Below are 23,530 nucleotides of genomic sequence, written 5' to 3' on the forward strand. Positions count from 1 at the left end.
TACCATAAATTTTACACGGGGGTTGCGCTATGGGGGTTTCGTGGGGATTCGTACGCTGTGCGAGCTTTCTGCGGCGCGTTGTCAGCAGCAACAGGAAATTATTGATTGGATGAGGACTGCTTGATGGAACGCGGGAACGTATAAAGGAAAGCTTGATATGTTAAATAATTCGGAGCGAAGAGACACCCCGGTATCGATAACGATTTCTGTGATTATGTGACGAATTGATCTTGATTGATGTTCGTTACTCGAATTAATTATTGTGAAAGATGTATACACCTGATATTCTATGCCGAGATACGAGAAAAATATCAAACGGTCGTAAGGGTAGAATTTGAAGAATTAATTACTCCGCATAATTGTCCGTACACAATTTATAATGATAAAGTCATACCGGGTTCCGGTTAAAGATACACCTACCTGATTTTAATTATCGTCAATCTTATATATATAATTACGTAAGACAACACATTCGTACGAAATAACAGTCGAGATATAATACGTACTGTACATGGACTTCGCGTCACTTTCCCTTGGACTTGATGTGTATTATAATCGAGAGTCGAAAGTAACGGTTATTTATTTGTTTATTATTTTTATTTTTTATTTTTTTTTTTTTTCAATTCATTCTTTTTCTTGTATAAATGTTGGGTTTTTTTTTTTCCCCTCCTTTTTATTTTACTCAACTTACTTTCTATACACGTTACGCTGTCTTGCCACGGGGTAAAACGATTCAAATAATTAAATAGATCGCCGCATGGTATGGTATGTCTATATCGTGTCCAAATAATGGCGTTACAAATTTTCTGCTTTCAAAATAATTTTATAATTTCAAGCCACGCTATGCGGAATGGAAATTATAGTTTGCGGAGAGATGATACATGTGAGTTGATTTTCAGTGAATATTAATTGGGATCTTTGCAATTTAAATCAATTAACCGACCGAGTTGACTTGTTTTTCTATTTCTTGCTTTTATTGGGGGTCTAATTTATGAATAACGCTGTTACAGTTTGGATTCTCCGATGAGCAACAATGTCAATTAACATTTTGGAAGAACGCCTAAATCATCCGTGTGTCTTTGGGGAAAAAATCCAAAGAATCCGTCCAATAAAATAGAATAAAAAAAGAAAAAAAAAATAAACCGCGCAGTTATCGCAGAAAATACATACGTCATACACCGCTGCGGGAATTATTACTGCATTATATCATAGATGCGAAAATAGTAAATAGTTCCTGTGATTAAATCTCGTTATTGTTGTTTTACAGTAGCACGGCTACGGGCGGTGCATATTAAAGAGTTATGTGCATAATTAAAGAACGAGCCCATAACGACTGTAACGATCTATATTAATTGTGAGTAAAGTCGGTGGTCGAAGTACTTGAAAATATTCTGCATTACTGTGAGCGGCGGAATAAGGGCTCGGAAAAAGCAATTAATCAGCGACTGCCGACTGGCTCGCCGGTTGTCCCGACGTTGACGGGATAATTGGACGCCTCTGGTCTCATCAAACTCGGCGGAGGAGACTTCCACGTGGGAGGATATTATCGTTGAACAGAACAAGCGACCGAGTACTCGTCTTTCCTCGTCGCGTTTAATATACGCGCCTCGGTTTTCGCGGCAGAAATTCTTTCGAGCCTCATCGTCCGGCGGGCCCTTGGAAATTTTTAAACGTCTTCCTTCGACGTGGGCGAGATGTGAACCGTTAGGGCATGGCCTACTCTTACCTTCGTTTTACGATACGAAAATACGCTCGCTAATAGATCTAAAGAGATATATTGTATAGGTATGTACGCGTGCGTACAAATCAAACGTCTATTTTGCGTTTAGAAAACAGCGTGCACGGCGTAGGGGAATGTACGTACGTGTAAAACGGTTGGGTAGAAAACCGGAAGACGCTCCGAGTATGTGGAAATATATGTATGTATATATATATATTTATAGCGGTCGTGCAAGTTGCATAAAAAGCAACAGGTGTGGCCGAAGCTACACGGACGATCGGCAGTTCCCGAACGTCGCTCTCAAAACCCAGATGCACGTGCTTCTTTCGTTTCCGTATAAAGTATTTGTATGTATAGGTATACGAGCCGACCAGTCGATGACGAGTGTGGAGGCCCTAAAAAGTCGCGTTTCTCTTAGCGGTCAAGGTCCGACAGCCTTTTTCTTCTCCCCGTTATTTTTTATTTCCCTTAGCCTTTTTGTCGCTTCATCTCTTTCGGCGTATATTCTAAACCGCCGAGTGTTGGCGACGTTGTGCAAAAAAAATTGAAATATGAACCTGACCGAATTGGAATTGTTTTTTTTTCCGCTTGCAGAACACGACGATGGAGCGATTAGGAGAGTGTATACTGTTCGAACGGAGTCTGCCAGTTCCATTCAAAGTTGTCGTTCAATTCTCGACTCGAAGGGATAAAATCCCGGTTCCGTTGCGAAGACGATCGCTATTCGAGGCACGTTCTCGAGTCGTAAGTCGGGGTCACGACACGAACAGGACCGTTGACATATATGTATACCTATATGTGCGCGAGCCAACGTAGACGTAATGTATAATAGCGTTGATTGCATAGCCAATTTTCAACCCTTTTTTCTTCGTGTAATACGTTTTTCTAACTGTGATACTTGCGCTGAAACTTACGCATACCGTAGTACACGTTAATTAAAATATAAATTGCGGCAGTTCATTGTATTATTTCAGCAATTTAGTCTGGTCTATATTTTTGTAAATTCGACGCTCCGCGGAATTAGATCCTTGAAGATCTAGGTCGTCTTCCGGTATACGGACTACAATATACCGACCGACTGTATCAAAAAATGGATGTCGTTGACATTCGAATGTAAACGGGATATCAAACGGAATACTTTATACTTCGTACGGCCAGCGGATTGTCGTAGTTTTTACTACTTTTTTATTCGTGTGTGTTTTTTTTTTTTCTTTTCTTTCTGCCCGTAGGATCCTTCATCTCGAAGAGAAGACTGGTGGAAAGACGCACCGACACGCGACTTGGCTGATAGTATAAACCAATTACGATTACGACCACGATGACCTACTGCTATGAAAGCAAAAAAAATAAATAAATAAATAAATAAATAATAAAAACTGGTTAATCGATTATAACAGTATTACACACTTTGGAAACAACGGACGGAATTGTGTGGCGTAAAACTACCGAAATCTAAACACAGGTAACCAGATTTAACGATATCGCGCATCCCGTCATCACCGTCCTACATATCGAATTAATTTGATTTTATTCCAGTTACTTCCGGTTCGATTCGGAGGCGCAGACGACGATAAACATTTATCACGGAGATCTCGACTCGCAGGTATGTACCTTCTAATAACGTACAATAATTGTTGAACATCGAGCGAGATTTTTAGATCAAGGACAACGGTTTCGGTTGATCGACCAATAAGTATACAGACACACGTTACGTACCCACCTATTTGAGTATATAGCGATTATGTACAAAATTATATCGTAATTATAATTAAGACGAAGATCTTCGTCGCACGTGAAAGTTGGAATCTTGACGTTGTAAACGTTCGTTTGCAACGTCTCTCTGTTATTATAAGATGCAGTTGAAATGGGACGGTACAAGGTATATCATTTTTTCCTTCGACAATGAAAACGACGTTTTCGCCTTCGTAAAGATTGTATGCATTATAGTATGTATGTATACGGTGTAGAAATAGTTTTAGAGTCTCGCAGTGAGATAAAACACAGGTGAACGTTGCGAGCTTTCTATACGTTCTCCTGGACGGTCCCTCCGATATCATTATACAGCTTAAGTATAGCGTGTGGGTTGATATTTATTTAATCCGCACCTCCGTAAATATGAAATGTATATTTTAAAAGAGCTACGAGTCGGAGCGAAAAAGCATAAGCAAAAAAAAAAAACATAGAAACAATAAACTCACCAAAACGTCTGCCTGGTCAACCTTGGCGATCAGATTTGTGAAGGAATTTCTGTCAGCTACCAACCATATTCCAACTGCCAGAGCCGCTCCACCGGCGACCTGATGATAAAATTATGAAAAATTTTAGATTGACTTAAGAGTTTTCAAAATGTTACGAAAAAAAGTAACGGGTAAATAGACAATGATATATGTATGTAAGGCAATCTTATTTACCGGACTGCGCAATTTGTCTACTTGAAACATAATTAATTAAATCAACCGCGGAGTTTAGCATCATGAGATAAGAGAGTCATCCATATTCGTGTAATTGTGTTATAAAAAAAAAGGAAAAGAAAAATATAATACTTACGAAGAATATGAAATTGAAAAAGCACAAAAAGTACTTTGCGCATCGCGAGCCACACCCCATTTTGAAAATTCGTAATCCCGGTTATATTCCTGGAGGCGAGAAAGAGAAACCGAAGGGAGGATACTCGTCACACCTGAAAAAAGAGAAAAAAAAAAATTGAATGAAACAAGAGAAAAGACGAATGATGAAATTAATTAACATAAGGTCCAAATTAGTTATCCACTTATATCAAATTATCGTTCTTTTTTCCCTTCCTCTTATAACTGCTAAACGTTCCACTTATCCTCTTTATTATGCGAACTGCTCTAACCCAAATTTATCCAAGTATAATAGCTGCTCCGAGGAGGAGGAGGAGGATCGTATGGATAATAATAATATTGTGTTGTTTACAAAACTACGTTGCAACGGCGACGAGCTAAGCTTATGTAAATTAATGATATTAATATTATTTTTATCATCATTGTTACAGGATTATAATTATGCCCCAGTGAAGCGAAAATAATTTCTGTCCTTGCTCGATAAACCGCGCCTAATTATTTTTCGCTGCTTTTATATAGCTATAGAACAATGAACACACCTCTTTGGTATATGCGGGCATAACTTGTTTACCTAATTAACGAACTTTATAGAGACTTTGCCGGGGCGAAATCGTTAAAAAAAGGAGTTTTATGGAGAAGAAAAAAAGAAAATCGATACCCCGATATAAAACTCCTTTAATTAATCCATGTCGATGATGCGTGTAAATACTGAACACGACATCACGTGTAACGAATACGTAAACGTTTATTTATAAAGCGTGCATATTAAATTGGCTTCTAACGTTATATTTCAATCACATATTGCACGCATTAGAAATGCTCGTCATATACGATGCCAAGAAGATGTTCCGATGGAATGAATTGAGGAAGGAACGTAGTTAGTGAATGTAAAATAACAAACAAATAATATAATTGTTATTTTTATTGTCTTGTAGAATAAGTAGGTACGTAACAAACAGAACGCTCATAGGTACATATATCGCTGGAGTCGTACATACGGGTGCGGAATAAATAAATAGTATGTGTGTACATTACACATACATATACACAGTGTGTTACAATGCGATGACAAGTGTATTATATTGACAATATATTTCCAAGCAATATACTATCTCACATTGATAGTACTGGTAACCAACCGCGCGTTCGATTGTACTCCTTTTTATTCTTATATCATTTTTTCTAAGTAACGATCATCACATAGGTAGTTTTCTCTAAAAATTAAGAATTGATTTCTCTACCATGATGGCGTCTATAGGGATGATCGAGCTATCGCCATTTTGTCGCTATTCGGAGCAAGGAAATTGAAATATCTAAATGCTCGTAGATCATTTCGATATCTACAGCAAACATCAAAATTCGAAGGTCAATTTACTCGAAGGATTCGCGTACCCGAGGTCAAAATACGCTCCGAAAGTGCCGTGAAATCGATTTTAAAATCGCGTCGTTTTCAGGCCCAATAATCCCAATAATTCAAATTTTGAAGTATGGCGGGTCGCGGCCGAGCGTTCGCAACTTAGTTTCCACTTCCGCCGTTGCGTTGCGCAGCTCGTCAAATATTCCCGCAATCGAAACGCGTACTTTGTGACGGTTTCGAACTCCTGCTATCCGAAATTTGGCTCGTTCAAATCATTCATGTTGTAAGTACGTACGATCTGAAATGACGCGTCAACCTAACTGCAAGCAACGCATCCGTACGTACGAATTTAAACGGTATAAATATAAGATTAGATTAGCGTACTCTGACGCATTTCCATGTCAGCGAAATGAATTCAAAACGAATTTCCATTGTTATGTATTTTTGTTTTTCTCATCGGTTACCGAACACTTGTATCACTCGCCGTCCGGTCCAGGGCAATAACAACAGCAGGGGCTAGATAAGCCGGAGCAAAAAACGGCAAAATGTTCGACAACTCGGTGGTCGAGCGACATTCGTTTCAGTCAACCGCCATCCAGACGGCGGCGCGTTGCCGTTGAAACGGTGCGCAGCGGTGGTGTCGGATGTCAAGAGCAGGTCTATCATATCGTTTTTTAAAGAATTCATCGTCCCAGATATTCGCCGCGGTTCTTTATACGGTTTATATCCCCGTATAAAGACGAGAACGCGCGATACCCGGTATGGACCACCACCTGCAGCATCAACTCCACCGTTGCGCAGTCACGGAGCAGGCATGTACACCTTCGCACCACACGTACCTACGCATTCGTATATTTTCATCTAAAGGACTTCCTTTCCATTCTCCATTCGTATTATATTTTATTTAACTACGCGCGTAATGAAATTTCATACGCGGAAGTCTGCGGCGATACGTTTTAGCGGAGCGTTTGATTCGGAGGAACTTTTCCTTCTCCCCTCTATATAGCATCTGCAGGGGGCGGGGAAAAAAAAAACAACTTTCAACTCGAATATAACGATCGTAATTCCGTTGTATGTACAATCATTGTTGTCGGCGCTCTCGAATCCTCTTCTTTTATTTTCTTCGCAGATTGTCTTCCGCGGGGCCCTCTCCTATTCCCTCGTCGTCTATCGAATGTTGTTGTACTTCTTCTGGAAAATCGATCGTGAGAATATCCGGATAGCCTCCGATGCACAGGTATAAGGTAGCCACCTAAATTCTTGACCGAAAAAATTTAAGGTCCTCGTAATACCTCCATGAAAAAAACAGGGAGAGGGTATATAATGGTATGGTGGAACGGCAGGTGCTCAACGGCGACGATGTTCTTCGACAGAAAACAAAAAAAAAACAAAAAAAAAAAAACTCAACTAATACGAAACTCGAACAATTTTATGCTCCGAAGCATCAAATTTTTGGAATTCATGGGCTGGTCACCGACTCTGATAGCATTTTCCACGATGTTCGCCAACGACGTTGATCGTTCAGAAATCGAATGAGGTATGCGGTAATCCAACGGTATCACCGTTATTATAAGCGATATTATGAAAGTTTAATATTAACAACGTTACGATTATCATCGGAGCGCACGATTCTCTCCCTCGTGACGATGACAACGATGATCTCCGCGTGATGATAATGAGAGCGAGCTGTAACGTAAACGTGCGTGGGGCGAGCCGCCTGGTTTTTTTTTTTTGCGTTGTTATATCGTGTCCCGAGATTCCTCTAATTTTTTTTTTTCCGTCTTCCAGGTGTCGTTGGAGAACGTCGAGGAGGAGCCCGCGATATTTCGTCCGAAGTGGTTCGAGAGGACCCCGTCGATTTTCAAAAGGCCGATCAACTTCGCCGGAAACGCGGTAAGCCCTGTTACAATTTCGACAGATCTTCGGCTCATTTCGGCTCCGCTCATTTTCTCCGGAGGAGAGGGTCGCGTATCGTTAACGAACGGGACCGGGGACAATATCCCTGGGAAACTATGCGGTTGTACAAGACCCGTACCTGCACACGTTGAAGGGTAATCGGGGCGTTGGCATACATGCTATACATGTATATATTACGGGGGTTCGGGTTGCAGCCACTTTCACTCGACTTCCCCGACGACGAGGAGGATCGGAATCGACCGTAACCGACGAAATAATACGCATCGCGACTACGATGAAAGTCGACGACGACGACGACGACGACGACGACCCTCGTTGAAACTTCGGATCCCGGACTACTTCGAGACGCCCGGAGGCTTCACGAACACCGTTGCACGTGCCCGGATGTTCTTGCTTTTCATTCCCTCCTCTTCTGCGGCATTATCGTCGTCGTCGTCGTCGTCGTTGTCGTCGCGCATGAGGCTGCGAGAAACGCCGAAAAAATCCCGCCGACGAGAAGGACGCTGTGCAGTGCAGCAAAAGCGATCAAGCCAAAAGCCTCCTCTCGTCTTAGCATCTTTACAGCAGACGGATTTTAAGTACGTGCGTAACGCACAAGCCGTAGGGAGCTCACACCTATTTACGTACGTACGTATGCGCTTAGGTACAAGTACCCGGCTTTTATCCATTCATTACCATTCATTCGATTTCATTCGCTTTATTATAGGGGGATGAGGGGGAGGAGGGGGGGGGGGGAGTGCGGAGCAAGTGAAAAACTTCTTCTCTGCACAAGCGTATAAAATTGCGTAAGAGTATAAACGCCGGCGGTATTTTGTTGTTAATTTTAACGCGGCGGCGGCGGCGTCGTCGTCTTCTTCTGCTTTCTTTCCCTGATGGCGCACAAATTGCGCGAGGTGTATAGTATTATAATGCGAGGGTACGACAGATGAGTTATGATTCTCATGACTCCGGAATCCATTTTCCCACCCTTCTGTTCCAGATGGGACCCGCGTCCGTTTGTCATCCAGTCAGTGACTCGCTCAATCCCCTGTCTCGTTCTCTCCGTTTTATCGTACCGCGTCGGTTTTGAATAATATTTCTCTTCATTTCTCGAGAAGTTATTGTAACGCTTTTCGGGGCCTCATTGTCGTTACGATTTTACGATGACTGTTGCGCTATCGACGTGATATTATTTTGATGTTCTTTTCGCCTTTCGAACTCACGTTACCATTACGCGTCACGGTCTCGATTGAACGAGCGCTGAAATTCTGCAAATACACGACGCCGAAAAAAAAAAAAAAGGTGAAACGTATAATTAGTCTTTTTGTGTATTCGTAAGAAAGATAGAGCCAAGATCTGGATGAAAGCACTCGCCGGATTCTCGTTCGATTTGTGATTTTTTGTTTTTTTCTTCTCTCGTACGTTAAAAAAAAAATAGGCTCCAACGTTAACGGAATCTGCCTCTTTTTTCTTATCGCGTACTAAAAATCAAATATTTGAATTGACGCATCACCGGTTATATTTAAATAGATATATATGCACGTGTGGCTGTACGTAAATGTCACATACCGCTTTACTGAAACAATATACGTATATACATGTATATACGAGACTCGTGCAATAAACGGTGAAAAATAACGAGAAAAATAAGAATAATGGATGCTGAAAATTTAAACGTTGACGTACGCGTATTGCGGTAAACGTTCTAGTTTTCAACCGGTCGTTTTATACACGTGACACAAATTATCCGTACGACAAAACGTCGGCGTGGCAAATTATTATTTTTTTATTTTTTTGTACCTGGAAACCTATGTAAAAGTAAAACGCATGTAAGTGAGCAATTTCCAGCGACATTCTCGGTGCGTTGTTCCGAATAATGATATTTTTTGCGTCGAGAATTTTATGTTTAAAACGATGATACGTATGTATACGTATACGTATGTTAAATTTAGATCAACTTTTGCGAATCGTTTATCGTCGGTAAATGAAGATCAACGGTTTTGAAGAGAGCGAGGTACATACAGTCTACGTAGGTTCATTACATCACGCGTGATCGTATAATGCGGACGAATATACATAATTTTTCCTTTTCATCACGCGAGCTCGGTTGTTGTTAGCACGTACCGCGTTATAAAAGCGGTGCATGCGCTATCCCCTTCGCGCCCAGCATCCGCACAATTTATAACATTATATCATCTCTATTATATCAACTCCACTTCGCTTGTTTCCAAACGCACCTGACTCTCCGATCGACTTTACGATCAGTTTCCATCTTTATTGTCGTCGCTAATAAGTCGCACGAAGTGCTAACAGAAATCATTCCAAGTGCCGATAGAAATCACATTTTCTGTTTCACTTACAACACGCCTTGAAATGTCTCTCCAATTTCTGGTCGATTTCAGATTTTACAAACAAAACTTACGAACACACACGCGCGCAAATTCTGTAGCTCCTCCGATACTCGAGTATACCGATCGTCTCAGACATTCCATTCCATTATAGAAGATATTCCTTACGGACTTGGTGTATTATAAAAGACAAGGAGGGGACGTGTAGTACCGGTAGAATTCTGAAGGCCAGTCAAGTTTTATGTTTCATGTATAATAGTATACAACTTCTGGTTGTGAGTGTAATTTTTTTTATTTTTTTTTTCATTTATTTTTTTTTCTTCCAACTCTATGTATATTTAATGCATGCGAAGAGGAGCTTTTCGTGTTCGTTACGTGTGGGGTTTGTTTTTTTTTTTTTATTACTTATTTTTTTTTTCAATACTACACAGCTACGCCTATTTCTACGCATCTTCGCGTTTGTAAATACTACTGAGAAAACAGTGTGTGTGTGATATACGTCCAACGTAATACGTATGTTGTATGTGAACATTGAACAGCGGCAGCGGAGTAGTCGACGAAGCGTGAGTTAAATAATAGGCATAGCGGCCGGAGCTCTTAGTTTTATGAAAATCTACTCGCTTGTGCCTTTAGAAAAGAAGTTTTAATAGGAACGAAGAATACTGCTTTCAACGAATCACGTCCACACGGATTAAAGGAATCGTTCATACGGCTACTCCGGGCATTCAAAATTCGAATATAAGAGCTAAGGATTAAATAAGAAGAAAAAAAAAAAAAAAAAAAAAAAAAAAAACAACTCGAACGAAAGAACATAGGATGACCGTTGATTTGTAAAAAAAAAAGTATTGCTGAAATTCAAGGTTACCGCGAACGATTTCATCATCGATTGTTAACCAGAGGTGGTATACCTGTAACCTTTCATCACACATGGCTTCACATGTTGAAAAAAAAGGATCTCCAATCGATCGATCTGTTATGTTGTTTATTTATTTCTTTCTTTTTCTCTTTTTACGATTACCGTAGAAAACTGTGAGCGTACACAGCCGGTATTTGACAATGAAATCCATCCTCGCACGCCATACTATTAAAAGTCGAAGCTAGGATCCAATGAACAAGATTATCATATATCTGTAATACTTGTTTACTATCTATATACTTATTAATAGTATATACATGTAAGTATGTACATTATATACATATACGTATACGCGTATATACGATATGTACAGAGTCGGTAGTTATTAACCGTATACATATAACTGTAGAATAACTAATATAGGCATAAATAGTTATGAGTACATGCAAGCAGTAAAAGCGTCGTACACGGCAACTGTAATTGCTGAATACTACTGCACAATGAACCGTGTGTACTCTTCGCTACTTTTCAAAGAAACTCGAGGAAATCTGAACCGGGAAAGTATGCGTATATTCCGAAGAAAATTGTGGTCTCAAATTTCAACGTTATAACACGTCCCACCGGTATTCGTCATAACTGTCGTACTTATCGTAATGAAAAATGGATCGAGGAGATTTTTCAAACCGATTCTCGTTTAAATTCGTGATGAAAAAGTTGAAAAAAAAAAAAAAAAAAAAAAAAGAGGCAGAGAAAAAAGTAACGGCCACATGCGATTACCGAGTGAGAAACGTATCTTTTTACATACTGCACACGCTATCGGGTCTGTGCCCATATTGAAGCCAATTTAATTGATATGATCTTGCCGTACAGCATCCTGCGACTGCGTATAATGAATATAAGTAAGCATGTACGTATGTCTATTTACTGTTGCAATTATTTGAAAATACACTTGCGCAGGAAAACGAAAAATGAAAAGAGGAATAGAAAAAGACGTCTTGAAACGTGTCGGTTTACGTTCTCGGTAGTAACAAGTGGTATAGCTGCCATTGAATATTGTAATCAGAGAACACTGGGGTTTGTCGAATATTATACGTGTATCACCTAGTTTAATTGAGAGACGTAATCAACGGCCGAAAAATCATGAGGTTGAAGTTCGCAACGCTAAAGTGATACGATAAGATTGAGTAAAAAAAATTCTCTGTTGCATTCAAATGCGCGAGGTAAAAAAAAAAAAAAATGTATCATCAGAACTGTTCTGCATTGCGAAGTGCGAAGAAATTTGAAATGATAATATTTACAGAGAAAAAGAATCGAACATTTTCGTTGTACTCTTGGTGGAAGCAACTTATGGATAGATGAAATGGAACTCGGTTTGATAATGAGCGTAAAATGTTCGCAACAGTCTCTGATCGTTTTATGCAGTATTATTGGTTCGAATCCAAAGTAAATATCTATAAAGTATAGTCTAATTAATGTTCGCATGTAAAACCTTACCACGAATATCGACGGAGACCGTTGAGTTATAATTTATTCCCCGAAAAACGCGATGGTGATTATAATGTCAATGATAATTTATTGCACTATCTTTACAAGTAGCCCGCCAAGTTGTTTTCTTTTTCTTCACACACGATTACACTTCAATATTCACGATAAATCGTGTTATTTATTTTTATAAAGTATCACAGTGTCTGCGCAGCATCACTGACAACGGTCCAGATCATCTCCCTCGTTTCAGAAACGGTTTTAACAACGCCGCTTTAATGTCGATTGTATAAAATTTCACAATTTCAGAACGTCGCGTCCCGGTTGATTTTTCCCTTTTTTTGCCTTCTTCAACAAGTCTGCCTTTCACGCACATTCGCGTTTTGCCGCCCGTCTTATCGCGCGCAAATTTGTTGCAGCCCTCCTCGACGGATGCCTCGGCGCGACTAAAACTGAATACCGAACTTTAACTGACGGGACGACACCAACCGACGACGATGTGCAGTAAACTTTTTAGAACAACTTGCTGCAGACGCCGACGCCGCGACGCCGAGGACGAAACCGGGGATAATCATACACACGGTGTCCTCGTTGTAAAACTACAAAAGTCTTTGAGAAAAGCTTTTTAGAACTCGTTGAAAAAATCTAAAACGAAGTTCAAATCTTGTGGAATTCCCTTCCACGTAATGAGCGTTCAGTTGGAGCAATTAGAATATGTTTATGAAAAAAAACCAATAGAAAAAATCAAATTTTTCACGAGTAGAATGCCAAATTATTCGTTGAATCGATGTGAAAATGTTTGTTGAAAACTTTTTATAAATACGACGGGAAAACTTTGTACGGCAAACGAAATGTCTGCTGAATTCAAATTTTGCAACGTTATCAAATAGGAAGCTGATCAATCAAAATGGCACAGAATGCATAAGAATGAGTATTGTAATTCATATCGAATAGGTGGTATGTCATTGATGAAGTAATGATTTATAATTAGATACTTACCGACCTAAAGAGGCGGTGAGAAGAATCTACCGGAGAGTGGAAATCACAATTTGCAATTCATAATTAACACATGCAATTCGACAAGGACAATGGGATGTCGGACTACAGGTGGTTGTTGTGGACTGGTAGAATACCGAATAGAAGAGGCAACTCGAAACTTTGAGTTGATTTTTAGATCGGAATCGAAATACGCGAGTTAAAAATAACGCGAAAATAACGCTCGAGTATTTGTATCTTACGTGAACGGACGCCGCGAAAGCTATCCAATGTATTTAAGTAGGGCTTTTCCAAGCCTTTAGCTTCTTGTTATTTTCAGACGGACGCGATTTTGATACAGTCGCATTTGTGCGGTGAGACCTTGGAGATAGATGCTATTTTTTTCTCTTTTAGTAAACAAAATGCAAGTTCAAGATCAGCTCACTCCTTTTAACTGACTGGTGATAAGACAGATCTTCTTTATAGATCGGCGCAGAGTTGACAAAGAATTTGGTTGCACGCTGGACAATTTTTCGATGGATCTGCCCGCTGTCAGAATACAAAAATATTTGTGTAATCGGAAACGTATATTATTCTAAAATACAACATACACCTGTATTTTATACATCTGTGATACATACATTTGAAATTTTTATTTTTTAACTCCGTTTCAATTATAGGGATGAGTGAAATCCCATTATTTCGATATTCTGTTAGAATTATCGCCCATAATCACGTTACTCCAAACTTCACCGATATATCAAATAGAATTCTCCATCATTTTTCAAGTCTCTGTCAGTAAAGTTGAACAGAGTTTTCGAAGAATTCCAAAATCAAACAACTCAATAAATTCATCGAAATATAACTGGATTAGCGTTCGAAATTGATTAAAAAGTACGGGGTGGAATGAATTTCATTTCTGGCTAGAAACTGAGATTTTCGTACTTTTCATGATTTCATTTGTTGCGCTCTCATTTAGAGAATGCAATTTAACTTCGGCCTGTCTCAAAGAGAATTTAGTAGTGTAACTATTCGATTCGCCTTTTCCTTCACATGCTGAGGAAGATAATTTACATGCCGTTGATAATTTTTGCAGTTCAGGGACTTCTGTTTCTAATTTACTCTCTCCACTATATTCGTTGTCTGCAGCACTTTGATGCGCTTGCTGCACTTGCTGCACTTGATTTAATTGTTTTTTTTTCCACACTTTTTGAGCAGCGATCGCCGCCGCTCTGTTAATGGCAGATTCCTTTCGAATCACTTCCTTTAAATCGTAAATAAAATCTTCATTGACGGGCTTAACGCGATTGCGAGTGGGACGTTGAGGACGACTTTCCTCTAGCTTACTGGCACTAACATCGCTCTGGCCCAAGCTATCGTTATTAGAAGATATTGACTCTTGACTCTCGTTCGATTTTGCAGGTGAGCTGGCCGTGGAGTGACAACTTCCAGATTCTGATGGACTCGGATTTCGAGACTCGCTCTTCGCTGCGGATTTTGAATCAACTTCTGAAGTACCAAAGATCACCTCCATCACCATCTTGCGGAGATCTGGGTCTGTGTCCAATCTGCTACGTGATTCATGTGATTTTCCCTCATCGTCAAATTTTTCCTCCAGCTGTTTGCCATCTGAGGAATAGACAAAAGTCTCTATGAGAAAAAAATTCTATCAAAACATTCAAAAATTTCCAAGGTAAAGTGAGATAACAAATTCTTACCAGGACTGGATTTATCATCTGATGCATTATTGAGTTCTTTAGATGTATCGAGTGGAGTAGTAGTATCATTAAAACTGGATGAACTCTCGGTAACATCTACCAATATCGGTGAGGGGTCGGTGACTTCAATCACTTCCAAATCTGAATTAACGTCGTAAGAATTGGGGATATCCATTACGATTTCTTTGGACAGAGCATCTTGGTCTGGGGGAATCTGTACTACCATATCTGCAATTATGGCTCGGGTGTTTTTAGCGTCATGCATTTTATTACAATGCGCTACGCAATCGCATTTGGCAAAACATTTAAAGTCGCAGAGCCGACAGCGGTATCGATTCCATCCGATGTGGATTGCCATGTGCCTGCGCAAGTTTGTCATTGACGTGAATTTTCTATGACATGGTAAGCACTGCAATTTACGCAGGTTTGCTATTGTTGCTATCCTGTTCTCCATCACCGTTATATGATCTATTTTGATTTCATTTCCGTTATTCGACAAGCTTCCAACGGAATTGAGACTCTCTGCTGAGACCGAAGACTGACCTATTCCTGCATGACTGTCCTTAGAGTTATTTATGAGAGACACTTTCCTCTTTTTGGTACCAAAACTGACTGCGACTGTTCTGGCTTCATCGATGCTTGTGAATATAATTTCAGGAGAATCAGGTATTGTTGTAAGAAGCGATATATTTTCCGCAGGCGTTATGGTGTTCACATCTGTGGCTAGCGAATCAAGATTAGGTAAAGCCGAAATTCTGCTCATTGGAATTTTATCCGTATTAGTGTCCATCATTTCCCAATCAGCATCACTGATTCTGGAGACATTCTCTACTCGAATTGACGTTTCATTCGTATCAGTAACTTCAGCAGGTGTTTCAGTGAAACTCGCCCTTGCCGAACCCATGGTAATTCTTTTATCGTTCAGGCGAGAGAGTTGTTTCTTATGACTTTGAGACCTTATTGCCAATTTTTCCATCGTCTCTTTAAGTGAGGCGTTATCGACGTCTGAGATGCTTTCGGAGGAGGGCGTTTTTGGTAACTTTTTGGCTTTATTAGCTGCAGCTAGTTCATTACAGGCAGCTATTCGCTTTTGGCATATTTGAGAATGCGAACTCAGTGCTGCTTTTCTATCAAATCGACGTCCGCAACCTCCACAGCGCTGAAAATCGAGGTCAAGCTCAAAAGTTTCCATCCAGTCCTGTGAATAAAAAAATAACGGTTATCAGCTTGTGGTTTATTGAATCCAATACCAATTACTCATTGCCTCATAACGTATTTTCGAGAGTAGATGAAATTACTGCACCTGTGCATCATTGCCTGTTTGCTGATTTCCTGTGCCAGATGATTTGATCAAGGCATTTTCTTTCTCTATATCCTCAGCACCAGTAGTTTCTTTTCGGAATGCTTTCTCTTGTATCTGAGCTCGCAACCTTCTCACCTGCTCATTCGATTTCCTATGCACTGCGAATAATAATTCCATTAAAAATGTTGAAACATCATCAATCACGATCTATAATCTTTCACAACACTAAGTGAGCATATTTACCTTTGCACAGATGACGGTACACACTCCAGGGATTGACGAACGCACTAGTGCAGCAAGGACATGGATACCATGTTCGATATGCAAGATGAAGTGATTTCATATGGAAGGTTAATGTCTTTCTTGTAGCAAACTTTGCGTTACCTTGAATACGTAAAGGATGTTGTGAAAATTATCAATCAAAATTCGAGAATTTCAGAGAGTGTAAGTGAGCGTTGGAATATGTCATACTTACATACTGAACACACCAAATTACGAGAGTCTTGTGTGTTTGGAACTGATGCCTCATCATCCTCACTGCCATTGATTTGTGACCCATCATTATTTTTTTCGATTTGATTCGTAATCACAGAAGAACCTTCTGGATTAAGAATCGCAGTTTTTTTGCCAATCATTTCTTGCAGTTCCATTATCTTAAAAAAATTAAAGAAACGAACACTTAACGCATTAAATCATTCACCAATAACTATAACATGGTTTCTTATGAGTTGTCTCCAAGAACACATCATTGATTCTTAATTTTTACCTGAGCTTTCATCAAATCAGCAGTTATACGGTTGTGTTCTGATGTTAACGACGATGATGTTGGCTGGGTGGCAGTCTGATAAACAGCAGTTTTACTCGTATTTATTGGTTCAAGGACAATTTGCTGTGGCACTCGATCTTTTTCAGAGGCAGAGTGTGCTCGAGTGGGAGCATGAAGACTTTTCAACCTAGTCTTACGAATCTCATTGTTGGCACTCAATGAAATGTCATCACTCTCATCAATATCATCGTTTCGTTTTTCCTGAAGCATGTGAATAACAGATGTCAGATCTTTCTTTGGAAGGCTCCTAGTGGCTTGACTGCGCAGTATTCTCATGCTATTATCATGCTCCTGTGTTCCAATATCCCCGATTGATCTAGGATCTTCAACAAACGTCGCTTCGGATATCTGGAAGCAGTTCCTTACGTTATAACAGAATGTAAAAAACAATCATGGGAAGAAAATAAAAATTGGGTGCAAAATCATGTTATAAACTTACGGTATGATCCTTGCGAGTTTTTTTGCAAAGTGTAACATTGAATTTTTCTGTACAGTACACTCGTTTGTGGGAAATAAAGTTGGCCAGGCTTCTGAACAAGCTGCGGCAGATTCTGCACTCGTAAATAACGTCGCATTCATAAGCAAGAACGCTCTGGACCTCATCTCCTCCAGTCTCGAGCAATTTAGTGACTTGTATTAAACTCGACACACTGATGTCTATAGGCTTACGCAATTGTGACAAATCAGGTCCAGTAGTATTTGAAGAATCTTTGTTCGAGAATTTTACCCTACCAAATCTAGGAGTGTTCTTCTTTGTTTTAGCTTTCTGCTTAACAGTCTTCATTTTCTGAAACGAGCGCAATAATTTTAATGCTAGAGGACACGGCCTATTTTTGAATATCCAAGAGCAGAATATAAATCTGTGCAAATAACTCATCACCATGGCCGAACAAGGTGAACCAAAGTCTAATCAATTACCACCCTATCCACGCTATTGTAATCCCGACCTTGATATCACATGGCTCCAAAGCTTTACGGTTACAAGTAGTTTATTCTGACATTTAATAATCTTGTAATATTTTACTACATTAGTAGATATCCATAAACATAATCAAAGGTGAGAATCTTTCTGATAACAATAACCATGGTACATGGTACATGGAACAAATAACATATTTGCCTAAGGAGGGCATGTGAGGACTGACGATCGTTGAAACTACCTTCAAACTAGGTTCTGCATTTTTTTGAACTTTACAGCAAGATTTGTGTGTATCCTTCAGTTTCGTTGTTGACGAATAAATGAAAAGATATCTCATAAGTCTGACAAATAAGAGGTAGCTGTGAAATCAGTTCTGAGTCAACAAAAAACAGATGCCATAGAAACTAAAAGGCATGGGTTTTGGATTGTAAGGGTACACCTATATGGTCCATCGACGAAGTTGATAACGTGCAGAGTTAATGAATCACGAGCTAGTAGGAATGACGTTTGAAAAAAACTTGAACAGAGTTTGGTAAACGTGTGTAAATCATTACTTTCTTGTTCTTATAAATCAAATCGAATCTGTTAGGAAAATCTTCGGAATTCCCCTTTATCTAAGGGGGCCAAAAACATGGCATGTCTCTCCTTCGATTTAAAGTATTTAAATCAGTTCATCGGTTGGAAAATTCACCAAACGCATTTCTAATATAATTATATTTACCAAATTTTATCCACGCTAGATGACTCCGTAATAAAATAACTGAGAAATATAAGATAAATACTATAATCCATATAGTTCATTACTTGCTGACCTCCATTTTTAGACGAAGTTCTAACGTTCACCGTTTGCCGGAAATAAATAGGCAGCACTTCGTCTCACGATGCAGCAGTAGTCGCCAATGTTCGTCAGATTATTTGGATTATTTTATACTGAATAATAGTGAATTTAATAAATGAGAAAATGAATTCGTTATCTAAAAGATCTTCGTTGCAGCGGGTGGGTATTCTCCAAAAATTTCACTTCAGTAACCTATAACGTGGATAAAATTTTCCAAGGAGGAAGTACCTCTATTTAACAATAAGAACTAGCTCTAATGAACACTGTTCAAATTATATATTTCTCTTTACCCCTTTCTTCAACTTATTATTCAAGGTCGCCACGTTCCTGCTCACTACACGATCCACCCTGTCTCAATTCACCCCAGCCTCATTCATTCTGGAACCAGCACAGCGAACCGCATCGACATCCTTCACAAGGACTGTTCATACCCAAACAATGTCACGTGTATCTGCAGCGCAGCAAGCAGTCTCTGAACCAGGATTCGTCAAGAAAATGATGAAGAAGTACAACTTGTTTTGGTTTAATCAATCTGTAAGTATTTACCCATTTAGGTAACTGATTTCATCACCCATAGAATAGAGGTGTGAGGCTTCTATAAGTGAGTTCAGATAAATTTTTCAACAGCTACGGCTATGATGATAACAACATTATTGTTCTTATTTTGTTGTTATTTGCAGAAACTGAAGCGGTCTGGCACTTACTTATATGAGTCGATACAGAATCATATCGAATATAGAAAGTTTATAGCAGGTAAGATTTAAAGTCCAAGTCAGAGCAGAATAAAATTTTTATCCATATTGTATTCTATTTTCCACTCTTAGAATTCCAACTGGCAGACACATTTTTCACATGGTTTTTAATCACTGAGCTACATATTTGGATGCTCATGGTACGAACAATGGCAGAGGGGGAAGATGGTAAATACACTAGAAACAGTATGATCGAAGCAATGTGGGCTGATGTGGCTACTAGAGCTAAAATTTTATGGGTAAGTTATTGAGAAATGTATATTAAATCGCTGGTTCCGAATATCGATTTACCATTTGCATTATTTCAGCCTGACAATTCATCGGGTCTCAGAAAGCATGTGAAGGAATTGTCTGATCAATTCAATTGCGCTATAATAGGATACGACGAAGGTGTTAACGGAGATGATAAAATCTTAGCGGGAGCAATATGGAGACGAATATTTCAATTGGAGTGCAATAATCCTGAGTACGTGGAAAAGCTTGTGCTCTACGTCAGAAAACAGGTAATTATTTGACCCAATCATTAATTGAACCGTGCTTAATGTTTGTCTTTACTCAAAATTAATATCATATTTCAGATTCAATACTTGGACAGTTTATCCGGCGAGGATATAATGTGGCAACCAAATATCAAGTGGCTACCTCTTCCCGATATCAAGTAGTGCTTCTTTAACTGATTACAATTTTATATCGCATAGGAGATCCCAATGTATGTACAAATTGGTTATTATTTTAACTGTTTTTTTTTCTGTTACATGTGCGTGAATACACGCGTGTATAGTATATGTACATATTAGTAAATAATTCTGAGGAGTGAGGCATTATTTTGATAATGTGGCAATAATTACAACTAAATGATAGATGTGCAAGTTTCTTGATTTATAGTTTCAAGTTTTTATTCTTTGATACATACATAAAGCGTGCATGTTTTCACGTGGAAATTTTATGTATTAGTTCAAGTTGGTAAAGTAATCGCACTGGGTAGAATCATGTACTGCTGAAGTTACGATATCACATAATTGAGTCGCGAGACAACTCTCACTGCAGCCACTTTCTAATGAAGGATCACCTTGCTTAACATAGTTTCTGCAGAAATAACAATCAATCATATTTTATGTGAAGGTAAACCGAACGGGGTTTTATTTTATACTCTATTTGGTTAGCAGTCAAACTTACGCGTAATAAGTGTTCAGGATCGAATTATTACGGGCCATACGATGAACCAGATCATTCATAGATGTGGGTGAAAGGTCATCAAGTTCGTACTCTTCTTTGAAAGAATATGATTTAAACCAAACTGGATTTTTGTCCGGCGTCTCATTAGCCAGAGTTAAATTATAGATCCAGGTGTCTGCGTCTTCTACTTGCTGTAACAAGAAAATAGAAAATAGACCTACTCTCCTTAGACCTCTCACTCTTGGGCCTTATAAAATCTTTCTTACGTATGTGTCGGCATTCACGGTGTACACTCTATAGTTCGGATTCACATTGCTGTAAGTTGTGGCACTACCGCCGTTCCAAGCCACTCTGATTGCCTCGGTTGTATTTTTCAAATCATAAATCACGCGAAATTCGTCATTGTGCGTGTGACCATTGAATTCAGCTACTACGATGTGTGCAAATCTGTTCATAATTTTGCGGTATTCTCTACTCCAGGTGAATTGGCAAGAGTGATCTCCTGGCGGCATATGAGTCAGGATGTGCACATACTCTCCGTCACTTTCGGCTTTTAGAAGAGTTTCCACTAGCCATTTTAGCTGACCACTGGGATCTTTTGGCTCATATAATACCCACCTGAAGTGTAATCGGTAAATTTTCAACTAATCCATCATTTATTGTTTGTTGTTGTAGTTTCTGTTATGTCAGAGATCACTCACCAATTGTAAATATAACATAGGTTGTTATTGATAGCAATGATCCTGAATCCTTTTTTTGGAGAAACTGTGTAAAAACCACCTTGAAGTATCGTCGAACGAGTAGACTCTGGCAACCAGCCAAAACGAATCCAAAGATTAGCTAGCATTTTATAGAGCCATGATGTAGATAAGTTATCCTGCGTAACATCTGGGGGTGCAAATCTGAATGAAACAAATACGTGAGTTTAATTGTACACCGACCAAATTATTCAAAATAGGTGGTTGAGACATTTCTTTGAACTCACTCGTTCATTGGATTGGGTTCATGGTTTCCGAGAACAGGATAAATAGGCACTGACCCAAAAGTTTCGTACAATTTGTGGTAGCTCTTACTTATACTTTCGATATTTGTAGCTCGCGTAGTTTCCCAAACACCGTGATCTATGATGTCGCCAGTATAGTAAATATATGAAATATCCTGAAATAAGTTACGTGATCTAAGGTATGGCCAATTTCAAATCTATCAGAAACATTCAACACCTACTTGTTCGTGCTCCTTGATCTGATCGATAATGTTTACAATTGCATGCCAGGGTACATCACAATCATTATAGTCACCCCAATATCCAGCTACTTTTCCACTGGTATTTGTTGTATTCTGTCCTTTACGACAACACGTAGGTTCACGACAGTCGGCGTTACCGTAAGGTTCATACTTTGGATCATAATGAAAATCAGATATTTGAACAATTTTGATGGTTTCATCGCTCTTATTTGTTTTTATGTACTGCAAACTTTCATCATCCACATCGATTGTCCATTCAAATTGCTCATCTTCTAGGCTGCAGGAATTTTTCTGCAAAGCTACACCACAGAAAGATTCTGCTGCTAGATCTGGTCTGTTGTCTATAACGTACATGATGATAGGCTATAACAAAAAATTCTCATGGGTAAGCTCATAAACCACAAAAGTGCATTGAAACATTCGTCTTTGAGGAGCACTGACCACATTCAATTCAATAATTCCTCTACAAACAGCTTCTGTCTGTAGATTCAATTTAGTGCAGAGCTCGATGACAACATTTTTTATTTTTTTCTCATCCATGCCATTCCTTCGGTAACCCATGATGACTTTTACCAGGGATTTGCATACGGAGCACATAACATTTGCTCTTTCATCGATAAAACTCTCAACCTCACTGAGCCGCAGTGGATTTGGCAAAGCTATTTCACTGAGACGCTCTTCGAGTGTTCGGGGCTCTTCAAACTTCATCCATTTTTCCATTTCATTTGTAATCGCTGCCAACAGATGCTCTGACACAAAAAAATATGGTATACAAACTGGAGATAATCAACAATTGGCATATTCGGGTATCAAAAGACTTCGTCACGTGCATCCAACTATCTTTGGTGAGTTTTTAAAATAAGCAGATAAATCAATTTTCTTACTTTAGCAATAAATGAATGTACATATCAAATTACTATACCTTCTGTCAAAGCACTTGATGCAGCACCCTCAAATAAAAGGGTTGTTGCAATTGCAATATACACCACTAACAGCCTCATGGTGTTACGAGATGGTGTGAAATCTGGGCTTAATATGATCGCCAATACCCAGGACTTGACTAATGATATGACACTGATTAATTCTTCGAATGAAGTTATATAGCCTTGTGCACAACTACTTCTGCACCTTTATTCTACCTTCATAACATATCATGTTACTAACACGACCCAATTTGATGATTTTTCAAATTGATAGTACCACCTGTCCGTGCAAAACCGTGATAAATATTGTTATCACGTCAACATAATGATTATATTTTATCGATCATTTAACTTCACTCACGTCATACGTTAGTATGATTACGAAAACTTCAAATGCAGGCATGTGTGCCGTGTGTTTTCCCGCTATCACTCGTTGTATCTGAACGTTTCCAAAAAACATTTCGTGAATAGATATTCAGGTGTAAGATAATAAAATTCATGAAGAAATCATTGGACAAGAAATACCGGTTATGAATCGTTCGCGGACATGATTATTATGATTTTTATACAAAAATTCCTGCCACTATTGTTTTCATGTTGAACGAGAAAAA

The 23,530-nt window shown here is 39.0% G+C and overlaps 5 protein-coding genes across 19 annotated transcripts in view; 2 read left to right on the forward strand and 3 right to left on the reverse strand.

Annotated features, from left to right (window-relative positions):
• Positions 1-13,380, reverse strand: part of LOC105687880 (tetraspanin-18) — an 18,478-nt gene extending 5,098 nt beyond the window's left edge. For 4 of the 7 annotated variants that reach the window (XR_002305491.2, XR_007279272.1, XM_020850815.2 and 1 more), the window contains exons 1-3: positions 12,257-12,676; positions 4,268-4,400; positions 3,919-4,017 (exon numbers count right to left, since the gene is read on the reverse strand). Coding sequence is in view for 5 of the 7 variants with exons in the window: in XM_020850815.2 (XP_020706474.1) it covers positions 3,919-4,017; positions 4,268-4,327 (159 nt within the window). In the remaining 2 variants the exon portion in view is untranslated. Of the gene's footprint in view, positions 1-3,918; positions 4,018-4,267; positions 4,401-9,795; positions 9,912-9,980; positions 10,005-12,256; positions 12,677-13,243 lie in introns of those variants that run through there. The other 3 variants (XM_048657990.1, XM_048657991.1, XM_020850780.2) reach the window with 3 other exon arrangements.
• The window catches only part of LOC125501667, an 18,174-nt gene extending 1,419 nt beyond the window's left edge, over positions 1-16,755 (forward strand). Inside the window, exons 1-8 of one of the 8 annotated variants that reach the window (XR_007279273.1) lie at positions 2,005-2,146; positions 2,315-2,464; positions 2,950-3,182; positions 3,257-3,323; positions 7,451-7,555; positions 7,774-8,157; positions 14,642-14,912; positions 16,494-16,755. Coding sequence is in view for 1 of the 8 variants with exons in the window: in XM_048657993.1 (XP_048513950.1) it covers positions 6,424-6,474; positions 6,792-6,899; positions 7,451-7,555; positions 7,774-7,824 (315 nt within the window). In the remaining 7 variants the exon portion in view is untranslated. The other 7 variants (XR_007279274.1, XR_007279275.1, XM_048657993.1 and 4 more) reach the window with 7 other exon arrangements.
• LOC105686520 lies at positions 13,794-18,831 on the reverse strand. 2 transcript variants are annotated; one of them, XM_020850632.2, is made up of 8 exons: positions 18,707-18,831; positions 17,506-17,853; positions 17,007-17,414; positions 16,716-16,893; positions 16,484-16,624; positions 16,241-16,398; positions 14,938-16,135; positions 13,794-14,848 (listed from the first exon to the last, which is right to left on the reverse strand). In XM_020850632.2, the coding sequence occupies exons 2-8, from the start codon at positions 17,848-17,850 to the stop codon at positions 14,133-14,135; spliced, it is 3,144 nt and encodes a 1,047-aa protein (XP_020706291.2). In that variant the 5' UTR covers positions 17,851-17,853; positions 18,707-18,831; the 3' UTR covers positions 13,794-14,132. The 2 variants fall into 2 exon arrangements, with proteins under 2 accessions (XP_020706291.2, XP_048513942.1); XM_048657985.1 differs by lacking the exon at positions 18,707-18,831 and having other exon boundaries at positions 17,506-17,885.
• On the forward strand, positions 18,831-21,489 carry LOC105686772 (ubiquinol-cytochrome-c reductase complex assembly factor 1). Its single transcript, XM_012401938.3, has 7 exons — positions 18,831-18,982; positions 19,139-19,357; positions 19,504-19,576; positions 19,648-19,814; positions 19,884-20,078; positions 20,154-20,284; positions 21,232-21,489. The coding sequence occupies exons 1-6, from the start codon at positions 18,947-18,949 to the stop codon at positions 20,235-20,237; spliced, it is 774 nt and encodes a 257-aa protein (XP_012257361.2). The 5' UTR covers positions 18,831-18,946; the 3' UTR covers positions 20,238-20,284; positions 21,232-21,489.
• On the reverse strand, positions 20,450-23,367 carry LOC105686634 (sphingomyelin phosphodiesterase-like). The gene is made up of 8 exons (XM_012401688.3): positions 22,919-23,367; positions 22,438-22,745; positions 21,976-22,359; positions 21,737-21,909; positions 21,453-21,653; positions 21,018-21,369; positions 20,752-20,942; positions 20,450-20,661 (listed from the first exon to the last, which is right to left on the reverse strand). The coding sequence occupies exons 1-8, from the start codon at positions 22,995-22,997 to the stop codon at positions 20,526-20,528; spliced, it is 1,824 nt and encodes a 607-aa protein (XP_012257111.2). The 5' UTR covers positions 22,998-23,367; the 3' UTR covers positions 20,450-20,525.
• Positions 23,368-23,530: the final 163 nt, after the last annotated feature.

Source organism: Athalia rosae, chromosome 7, assembly GCF_917208135.1.
Source record: "Athalia rosae chromosome 7, iyAthRosa1.1, whole genome shotgun sequence".
Lineage (NCBI taxonomy): Eukaryota > Metazoa > Arthropoda > Insecta > Hymenoptera > Athaliidae > Athalia > Athalia rosae.

Excerpts from the sequence above, each read along its gene's own strand:
- LOC105686520 (XM_020850632.2), bottom strand. The coding sequence starts at position 17,850 with ATGAAGACTGTTAAGCAGAAAGCTAAAACAAAGAAGAACACTCCTAGA. Across the intron at positions 17,415-17,505 it reads AAACTCGCAAGGATCATACC|ATATCCGAAGCGACGTTTGT; the intron begins GTAAGTTTATAA and ends AACTGCTTCCAG. Across the intron at positions 16,625-16,715 it reads TAATTTGGTGTGTTCAGTAT|GTAACGCAAAGTTTGCTACA; the intron begins GTAAGTATGACA and ends TACGTATTCAAG.
- LOC105686634 (XM_012401688.3), bottom strand. The coding sequence starts at position 22,997 with ATGAGGCTGTTAGTGGTGTATATTGCAATTGCAACAACCCTTTTATTT. Across the intron at positions 22,360-22,437 it reads GAATTATTGAATTGAATGTG|CCTATCATCATGTACGTTAT; the intron begins GTCAGTGCTCCT and ends TTTTTGTTATAG. Across the intron at positions 21,910-21,975 it reads AGATCAAGGAGCACGAACAA|GATATTTCATATATTTACTA; the intron begins GTAGGTGTTGAA and ends AACTTATTTCAG.
- LOC105686772 (XM_012401938.3), top strand. The coding sequence starts at position 18,947 with ATGAATTCGTTATCTAAAAGATCTTCGTTGCAGCGG. Across the intron at positions 18,983-19,138 it reads AAAGATCTTCGTTGCAGCGG|GTCGCCACGTTCCTGCTCAC; the intron begins GTGGGTATTCTC and ends TTATTATTCAAG. Across the intron at positions 19,577-19,647 it reads ATATAGAAAGTTTATAGCAG|AATTCCAACTGGCAGACACA; the intron begins GTAAGATTTAAA and ends TTCCACTCTTAG.